At 39.1% G+C, this 10,551-nt stretch overlaps 1 protein-coding gene across 28 annotated transcripts in view; it reads right to left on the reverse strand.

The window, feature by feature from the left end:
* Positions 1-10,338, reverse strand: part of CLASP2 (cytoplasmic linker associated protein 2) — a 143,368-nt gene extending 133,030 nt beyond the window's left edge. For 27 of the 28 annotated variants that reach the window (XM_081071336.1, XM_081071330.1, XM_081071339.1 and 24 more), the window contains exons 1-2: positions 9,903-10,335; positions 993-1,071 (exon numbers count right to left, since the gene is read on the reverse strand). In XM_081071336.1, the coding sequence (XP_080927462.1) occupies positions 993-1,071; positions 9,903-10,097 (274 nt within the window). In that variant the 5' untranslated portion in view covers positions 10,098-10,335. Of the gene's footprint in view, positions 1-992; positions 1,072-9,902 lie in introns of all 28 variants that reach the window. The other variant, XM_081071341.1, reaches the window with a different exon arrangement.
* Between the last annotated feature and the right edge of the window lie 213 nt (positions 10,339-10,551).

The raw sequence follows: 10,551 nt of genomic DNA on the forward strand, positions 1-10,551 counted from the left end.
GATTTAAAAAGGAATAATAAAGATATAGAAACTCACTAAGATGCTTCTGCTCAAAGGATAGCTAGACAATAAAAATAGAAGAGGAAATTGGGAAAATTTGGTGGCCTTCCAAATGTGAAGAAAACCGCTGACCAAAGATAATTCAAAAATAAGTGTGATGATACATTACGAAGCATTAACTTAATCCATAAAAGAAATTAACAAACATCTGAGTGTTTCTATAATAGTATGAACCCAATCTACTCACCAAAGGACTCCAAAAGGCAAATGAAGGTCACTCAGGTTTAGAAAACAGGTCAAAGTCAACTTTGTAATCCTAACTACTATACACAGAAGATCATTGTACTTGTATGAGGCTCTTCTTTGCTAACACACTGGAAGTAAGTGCTGCTCAAAATATGGCTGGTAGCCCAGGCCCAGTGTACAAACTAACTGTGGTAAAAAAAATTGTGAGTATTTATAAAGTAAGGCTTTTGAAACAATTCAACCAAAGTAATTTTGTTTTTAAATTTAATAATAAAAAATTGGGTCTTGTACTTTTTTTCATTTTATTTTGCTGTAACTATTTTTATTGTGTTATATAAAATATTGGTCAGCAACACATTAGCAATGAAAGAACTAGTCCTTCACCACAGATAGTTTGAAAAGGGGTGCTATAAGTTATATTATAAATTTTTAATATGTTACAAAAGAAGGAAAAGAAATAGTAAGCAATTTTAAAATATGAAGTAAAAATCTATTAGCACTATATTTAGCAAGTGTTTTGCTTTTCTTAATTTTTTTGTCTTGAAGGGAATATAATTATGTATTTGAATATGCTTGAAACCTTTTATGTCTGGGTAAGCTATAATGCTATTTTACCCAGACATAAGTAGCAGATCTCTCGGTTGTATAAAATTACATTTACAGAGAACTAATCCTGTTAAACAAAAACTAAGAGAAAAGATCAGTATGACAAACTCTACAATGATTTTTAAATAAAGTTAACTTACCCATTGCTATATAGGACTTAAATCGTGTTGATAATCTGTCCACAAAGGCACTTAAAATTTCCAATCCCATTAATGATACCTACAGACAGAAAAAAATTTTAATAAACACAAATTATCTATGCGTATTTTAATATCAGTATATATAATTATTGACATATAAAAATCTTCATGCAATATATTAACAAGATTTAAAAAATATAAAGAGATTGAGGTATGTAGGGGTGAACAGTCATGAGGTTAGGATACCCTATTCTCAAATGGTTCAATAATTATAATAATGTGTAAATACACAGGAAGACAGTGATAAAGCATATTTGGCAAAGTGCTAATAACTGGTAAATTAGGTGAAGGGCACACAGGAATTCACTGACTATACCTGCAACTTTCCTATAATGTTGAAAAGCTTCCTACATGAAACAGTTAAAAATTAAAAGGTTACCTTTAATTATAGAACAATTCTTGCTTCTGTCTAGGATGGAGAAACTGGAAAAAACATCATTCCCATTGTAACAAAAAAAAGCCAAATAATCTACAAAACCGTAAGTATTCTTGAATCCATCAGAAATCTGAGGTTGTAGAATAATCAACTAGCCTGAAATCTAAGAAAAGACTGATGACCCCAAGAAGAGATGGGACACAAGCAGTAGGTCTTATGTGGCAGAGGACAGGAGAAAAATGAAGCCACCATGTAAGTGGGTAAGAATTGAGCTGTATTTAATTTATTGTTAATAGCTGAGTGCGGGCAAAAATGAAAATACAGAAACCCTAGTAGCCACAGACAGAAGGAGAGTTCAAACCCACTTGCAGGCTCTTTCTCCACAAACCTCCACCTGGACACTCATAGTTAAGACTGAGGACAGGGTAGGAGACTGGAGAAAGTATCTCTCAGTGGTACAGGTCCCACAGGAAGGGAGCGGCTGGCTGCCTCTGCAAGAAAGGCACAAACCTTTCCCATCCCCTTGACCTATAAGAAACAAAAGTTGAAGCTACTGAGGGAAATACAAACACTGTCAGCCCTAGAACACAGGTTTAAAAATTCAACGCTAGTGAGTAAAAAAGGAAAAACACAAAACCCAAAAAACCTCTCTACCTCAGAGGGGGTAGCAGAAAACCATCCTGGGCTCAGATGATTCAAGGTCTCCAGTTGAGGAAGGACAGCATCTTTGATAATGCCTCACCTCCAAAACCAAATCAATGAATTGCACACTTCGAGTAAGTAAACTGTATAGTATGCAAATTATATCAATGAATTATTAAAAATATAATTGAAAATCCACAAGTAGACTCACACATAAAATTCAACAGATTATAAAAGCAGATTATAAAAGTAGGGTCTCAAATCAGCAGGAAAAAACAAGCACATTTAGTAAGATCTCACTTAGGACTCTATCCCTAAGATGCACTAGCAAAATTGTAAAAAAACACGCAAAGATTATTCATTACAAGAGACTGGAAACTACCCCAAAATTCACCAATATGGAAAAGATACAATAAATTATGGTACATCCACACTACAGAGTACTATGACACTTTAAAAATAAAAATGACGACTATCCTAATTCTGCTATGCAATGACCTCAACATATACTGTCAAGTGAAAAAAAGCAAGCTGGGGAAATGTGTGTACATAGTACAAAAAAGATATAATTATAAATGTTTATTAAAAATAACAACAAAAATTTAATGGTTAGGAATAGGCTATAAGAAACAGAAAGAAACCAGACTATTTTGAATATGCCTTCTTTGTAGCAATAGCTAATGTCATTGAAAGTAAAATAAGTGAACCTAAATGTATGCCCCATTAGTAGCATAAACACACAGTTTATTCCAAGTGACTTTAAAATATAGTAATTTGACTATATTTCTCTAGTGGGATATACGTTAAGGACAAAAACAAAAGTGCAAAAAAGAAACACTAGTGTTCTAGAAATTTTGTTGATAGGAGCTATCAATAGAAATTGTACAGAAATAGTAAAAACTATAGTTCTGAATCTAAACTAGAATATCAATATGAAATTACAATGTCTTTTTCTTTAAAATTAAAATAAAACGTAACCCTATCCATTGAAAAAAATCTAGAAACAATGATCAAACTGTAACAATGAGTTCCACTAGCACCCACGGTGTATTTTCCACATTCCACTTCCCACTACAAGGAAGCAGAGCTTCTTGGAGATGTGGCTAATTCCAGGGCAGGAGCAAGAAATACGACATTCTGTGAGACCAGAGAGCAACACACTATCAAAGATTACTACTAGGGTCCTGTCAAAATAGGACAGTTTGTGTTATCAATAAGGAGAATAACTGCATCGTCTTGAAACACATTAGAAATGTTTAAATACACAAGTTCATGATAACAAAAACAAAAACTATGTGGCCAACATTGGAGAATGCTAAAAGACCAACTCATTATTTTGACAGTCAGTGAATAAAAGGAAAGAACTATATAAACTATACTTGCCTTTCCATATAAATTATATCACTGAGTAACCAAATAGTAGTAAATGGGGTGTGTTTCTCTTTATAAAAGTATTCCAGGTAGTAAATGAAAGAACGATAGAATTAGAATATCATTTTGCAAACCCTAATGAATTAAGAGATCTAAACATTGAACATTAATGGCTGCTAATATCACAGAGACTGTTAGACCTTACGTCTTCCCAATGTTACGTACCTCCTGATGGAAGAGCTACTACTTTTATTAAGCAGTCTTGCCAAAAAAAAATCCACAAAAACCAAAAGAATCTGATCAAGCTGTAGATCCTACTACCAATCGATAGGAAATACAGAGACAAAGAAAATCACAGGAATGAAATCAGCAAAATCCAGACTGTGAGAAACTCTACCACAAATTAATCCAAGAATGTTTAAAGAGACACTGAAGGAGAAATAGATTCAAAGAGACTTAATAAACATGTTAAGTGAGATAGGCAGAATAACAGCCTCCCAAAGCTGTTCACATCCTAACCTCCAGGACCTTTGAATATGTTAACTGACAGGGCAAAAAGAACTTTAAAGATGTGGTTAAGTTAAAGATCTTAAAATAAGGAAATTACATTGGATCATCCTGGGCCCAATGTTATCACAAGAGCCCTTATAAGAGGAAGGCTTGAGAGTCAGAGTTGATATGATGATGGAAACAAGGGTCAGAGAGAAAGATATGAAAACGCTACTCTACTGGCTTTGACGATGGAAGAAGACTACATAAGCCAAGAAATGCAGGCAGTTTCTAGAAACTAAAAAATTCTCTCCTAAAGTCTCCAGAAGGAATACAGTTCTGCTGAAACCTTGATTTCATCCCAGCAAAATCTATTTTGGATTTCTGACCTCCAGAACTGAAAGAAAATAAAAGTGTGTTGTTTAAAGCTACTAAGTGTATTCAACAAATATTGAGAACCTACTATGGGTATAAATGCTGGAAGGTAGGAACATACAGTAATGGGAGTCTTAAGAAATTTCAATTCCTTCTATTTTCTCAATGAAGTAGGACGCTGGTGATGATGGCAGAAGAGATATACTGGTAGGTTTGAGGGGAGAGGAACCGATGTAAGACAGTTGTCGCAGTGAAAGAATGAATAAACTAAGAAAAGTTTGACTGCCAGACGACATTAAGGCCCACTCAAACATCAGGAATTTAAAATGAAACCTGTTAGAGGTTTCGTGTTTTTCTCCATCCATCTTCAGTTACACTGGTGCAGGTATGGGGTAGACAGAGCTGGATTAACCAGGACTGACTTTTATCAAATGAGGACCATATCAATGTAAGTGTGTGACAGACCAGATATTTTAGCTCAAACATGGAGTGTGGGACAGTTAAACGCTAAACACTGGATGTCCCGTGGAGAGGGTCAAACTCTTTAAGTTGGTGTACTCAAAGAAATAAGCTTCAAAAAAAAAAAAAAAAGAAATGAGCTTCAGAATTTAGAGTTCTAGAATATCACAGTCACCAACACTAATGCCACTTGTGAAGCCTGAATCACCAACAACCACACATCTGCAGCAGTCTGAATTGCCAGCAGTAGCATTTTACAGCAATAATATGTACTACTGCAAACATCTGACTATCGTGTCTTCTCGGGTAGTCAGGCTGGCACATTTTCATATTGAAATATATTTTATCTCATTACAGTATGTATAATTTTCCTTTATAGTACAGTTAGAACATTATTGGGATGTTAAAAAAGTTATGTGCATTGGGTATTAGCTATAAAATTTATTTCACGGTTGTAAACGGGCATTAAAACAGGGTAGTGTTCAGAAAAACTGCCCTAGAAAAACTCCTCCACATATACAAGCTGACAAGGCACAAGGACAATGTTAATAGTAAAACATTTAAAACAACCTAGACATTTTTATATGGCAGGTAAAAAGAATAGGCAAGCCACATATATAAGTATAATCGAGAGATCTCAAACACCTTGTTTTTTTTCCAGCAAACTAAAAAATGACATATTTTAAGAAGTTGATGGTTTATAAGAAATACAATCAAGGTGATGCTGACATTGGAAAGTATCATCCTTCAAAAAGCAAAGGGGTTATAATTTTGATTTCTGAGAAAAGACTTGAAATCCTAGCACATTACTTAGCCCAGCACTAGATAGTTACAATATAAAAAAATGACAGTAGAACTGACAAATGGTAGGATAGATACTGAAAAGGTTTACAAAAGTACAAGGAAGGAAAGGAGTAGGAAAATCCTAATCTCCTAGATTCAAGTATTCCACCAATTTACTGGATCTATGACTGGACATCTTTTCTACAAAATGAGGAAAATAATATTACTAACTTTCTAAGGCCATCTTAAAGATTAAAATGACATAATGCACATAAAGCACTTTGGGTCAGTGCCTGATACTAAGTACTCGTTAAATGGTTACCATACTTAGCTGTATGAGGACACTTTATTGCCATAATATTATTTTAAAATTTGGGGACTCCTGAAATCACAGGACTGTCCTTAGCTAAAATCAAATGCCAGAGCATGCATGATATATAAAATTTCCATATTTTTAATCTCCAATTATGACTTCTTCACTGACTTCAAGACCCCATCTGCCTGTTTAAATCTCAACTTGGATGTTAAACAACCTTGTCAAACTAAACATTTTAATTCTACTTCACCCAACTTGTTCCCTTAGTCTTCCCCATTTCAGTAAACAGTACCCTCTACTGGTGTTCAAGCAAGGTGATTATTTCTAATTCTCTCAACACTCACTCAATCCTGTTGACTCAATCTTCAAATCATAGTCCAAATCTTACACTTCTCAGCATTGCCGCTGTGGCAAACCAGCCTTAGCCACCATCGTCTCCCTGCTTCTCTGTTGCTCCTTTACGGAGTCCACTCTTCACAAAGCAGCCACCCCTCTCCATAAAACGCTCCATTGATTTACCATAAAACCCTATGAGGCTGTTTCCACCTGCCCCCTACCCCCAACTTCATCTTTCTTAACATCTCACTCTTTCTAACCACTAGCCATGCTGGCCTTCTTTATGTTCAACAGAACTAGGGCCTCTGCATTTGCAGTGTCCTCTGCCTAAGTCATTCTCCACTCCTATATTTCTTTCATGTCTATACTCAAATTTCACCTCACTTCCCTATTATAGTCTCATCTTACCCTCATTCTTTCACATCAGTTGATTTAGAAGCACTAATTACCTGAAATGATCTAATTTTATACCCATCCACCTTTCTCTTTCTAATATGATCTCCACAGCAGGGATCTCACTCTCCTTCAAATCACCCTCTCAGTGAAGTCTTCAGTGACCAACTATTTAAAATGCAATCATCTGCATCCCGCCCAGCACTCCCTAGTCCCTTTCCTGCTTTCCTCCAAAGCGTCACCATCTAACATATTGATTTTAGTTATTTACCTTGTTTATTCTTCTCCTCCATTAGAATCTAAATCCACAAAGGCAAGGACTTCTGTCATTTTCCCCTATTGTACCCAAAGTGCTAGAAGAGTGCATGCCTGCACATAGTAGGTGTTAAACAAATATCAGAATGAGGCATAATGAATGAACTTTGCTAGTCTTGCCCACAAGTGGATTGTCAGTACCTAGAACAATACCCAGCATATAGTACAGTCACTCAAATTCACTGAAGCAATGAGTTAAGACACTCAAATTCTAAAGAACTATAAAACCCAAAGTAAAATTATATTTTGTTCAGCGTAATTTGAAATTTAAGTACAATTGTCTATTTATGTGTTTGTTCAGAAAATTTGGGTACACATTATTCAGTAAATGTCTTATTGCATCTTAAGTAAAAAATGATGACCTAGTTTGAAAACTAAGTTTATAAAACCCAAATAAAAATCTAGCCAGAGCTCTCTCTAACAATGTCAGAAAAACTTCTATACAGCATCCAGGAGAAAGGAGAAAACCAATGATTCAGGAAGGAGAGAGAATTGATGAATTAATGTCCTTGAGTAGGTAAGATGACATGGAATCCATCTAGTGTGTACGTGGAGGGATTGAGATGAGCGGGACAGATAGTCCATTCATTGTAACAGAGAAGAAGGTAGACAGTATGAGCACAGCTACAAGAAAGTGTGTAGATTGGGGGGAGGGGGGTTCACGGTGTGAGGGATGTAAAAAAAAAAAATACATATATTTACTTATATGTAACAACAGAAAACGGCTAAAATGGCAGCATGAACATTTCATAGCAGTTACCTTGGAATGGTAGAATGATGGGTGCTTTTCAATATCCTTCTCTTAGATTATGTGCATTTTGAAAGAGTCTACAACAGAAGCATATTCCTATTTTATTGATAAAAATGTCAGTTATTTATTTCCTAAGAAACAAAAGTCATTTTCAAAATTGTCAAAAACATAAATATCTCACAATTACAAAAAAAAAAAAAAAAAAAAGTGTGTAGATAAGGTTGTACCATGTTTCCCCGAAAATAAAGCCTAGCCGGACAATCAGCTCTAATGCATCTTTTGGAGCAAAAATTAATATAAGGCCCAGTCTTATTTTACTGTAAGACCAGGTCTTATGTAATATAATATAATATAATATAATATGATATATGATATAATATAATATAATATAATATAATATAATATAATATAATACCGGGTATAATATAATGTAAGACCAGGTCTTACATTAATTTTTGCTCCAAAAGACGCATTAGAGCTGACTGTCCTGCTAGGTCTTATTTTCCGGGAAACACGGTAGGAGCCTCTGTGGCAGTTCTCTTCTGATTGCTGAGATTGTCTCAAGTTACAGTCTCTAGTGAGGAGCATGGAGGGAATGTGTAGAAAAGAGATGAGAATTTGGGTCAGATCCTGATGGATTCTAGCTCTTAAGGACCAGTTAAAGGAAAAACAGCATTTGAGTGAGTTAGTGCATAGAGACACAAGAGAAAAACTGGGATACTGTGGTATCATACTAGAAGCCAAGAGTGTTTCAAGAGATGGGACTGATCAACTGTCATTCATTGATGGTACAACTAAAGAGTGAAATGGCCCAAAGCCAACTCACCATGGCGAACGCAGTAGGTGACTCATCAACCTTCACTTGGGAAGGGGAATAAGCACTATCAAAGAGCTGACTTTCAGTGACAGCCTATGCTGCAACATAAAATCAATTCTCTTGAGTGTTTATATGCCTTTCTTACAGTGCAAGTAAATTTAGCTTGTTTTTACCAAATAAGGATAATCCCCCACACAGTAATGATATATTATCAAATATTAACTTCTACCAAAATTTAAAAAATAATAATAAAGAGTACGTAATGGGGCATCAAGGTGGTAATTTTCAAACTAGTATCCTTGTAAAAGTCAATCCCTTCCAAAACGCACATAAATTTCACTATGAAATCTTCATGTGAATTCTAGAGTTTGCCTTTCTTCCTCTCTAAAGCTACAGTGTTCAAAGTACAGCCTATTCACCGGGTTATACGCTAAATTACGATAAACTACGGAGAACAATCACTTCACTTCATTCATAAGCGGTGTGGGCCTGGCATTTTAAAGCAACACTGCCACCAGAAGACTAGAAAGAAAAGTAACTGCTCAAAACTACCGTGCAGGCTCGTAACAGAATATGAACCCGGTCTCCCAACATGGCTACATGACAATCCGCCGACTACTGGCTCACCAGAAACGCACATTCCTTCTCGGACTGCAACTTTTGGTTTTTTTTTCTGCAGCAGCTAACCTGCCAGGACACGGTTTCAAACCTGAGTCAGTCCTCAACTGCGGCAAAACAAAACGACAGCATTCAACTGCTCTCGGTCGACAATCAATAAAAAGCAAACACTGCCTGGGGGTCAGCATCTTCTCCGTAGCTTGAACCGTACACTTAACCCGGCACCTGAGTAAGCTCTGAAGATGCCTCAGCGATGAAGAGCACAACCGTCCAGACACACACAAAAATGATGTTTTTTAAAAAAAGAAAGAAATAGGAGATTGAGGATAGAAACCACCTAAGAGGGATGAACTTCACATCTGTCTTTAACTTAAAAACTGTCACCTAACGTCCTACGGTGATGATTATGTCTTGGTCTAGGGAGGGTTTACACAGGAACTCATAAAGGGAAAACGTCTTCAAGCCCTTCACGTATGTAAATGACCACTGATTTCTTAAATAAGCGATGAAACCTTGCGCCCTCCTGCCCATAACGCAGCACCCTGTCGGGGACTTGCTGAATTCGTCATCGTTCCCAATGGTGGAAACACTTGGTCGTGGTGGCAAGTCAGTCCTCAGATGCTGCCCGGAGAGGCAGGGTCGCCAGTGGGGGCGCGTCAGGGCGCCCGTGTCCGTGGGCTTCTCCTTCAGCGGGTGGTTCCGACGGACCAGACGCGGCCCCGGGGCTCGCCGGGCCGGACGCGCACGTCCGGGATTAAAGGGCTGGCCGGGGAGGGCGTGCCCGGCCCCGCCGCGCCGCCGCCACTTACCCGGTAGTTGCTCGAGCCCACCCAGCCCGTGAGCGCGTCGATCGTCTTGCCCAAGCAGCTCAGATCCTCCTCCAGGTCCGGGATGGCGCCGGGGGCGCCCAGGTAGGTCAGCAGCTCCTGGCCAATCTGCAGGCGGCCGCCGACATCCTTCTGCTGCACCTGGGTGCTGAAGTACTCCATGCTGCGGGGCTCCATGGCCGCGGCCACCCGCCCGCCCGCCTGCCCGTGAGGCGCCAACTTTCGCCGAGCGCCGCCCAGCCGCCAGTGCGGGTCCCCGCGGGAAAGGGCGGGACGCGCAGGGTCCGGCCGAGGCGCAGCTCGCGAGGCGCGGCGGGCGGCGGGAGCAGCGCCAGGCGCCGAGCGGCCCCCAAACTAGTCAAACTCGGCGCCCCCCGACACCCAGCCAGCTTCAGAGGCCGCGGCCGCCGGCGACGTCAGCACGCGCATGACGTCAGCGCGACGCCGGCGAGCGCCCGCCCACCGGACTGGAGCTGCCGGGCGGCGTTGGGCTGGTGCTGGAACTGGGGGCATTGGGGCCCCTGGGGAGCTTCGGGGTGGGACTGGGCCGGCGAACTCAGGAGGCCCACCGCCCTCCGCCACCCGCTGTCGCCGCACCCTGCCCTCACCCTGTAAAACAGACAACGCTTCC

The sequence above is a fragment of the Rhinolophus hipposideros genome (assembly GCF_964194185.1).
Source record: "Rhinolophus hipposideros genome assembly, chromosome: 14".
NCBI classification, from domain to species: domain Eukaryota; kingdom Metazoa; phylum Chordata; class Mammalia; order Chiroptera; family Rhinolophidae; genus Rhinolophus; species Rhinolophus hipposideros.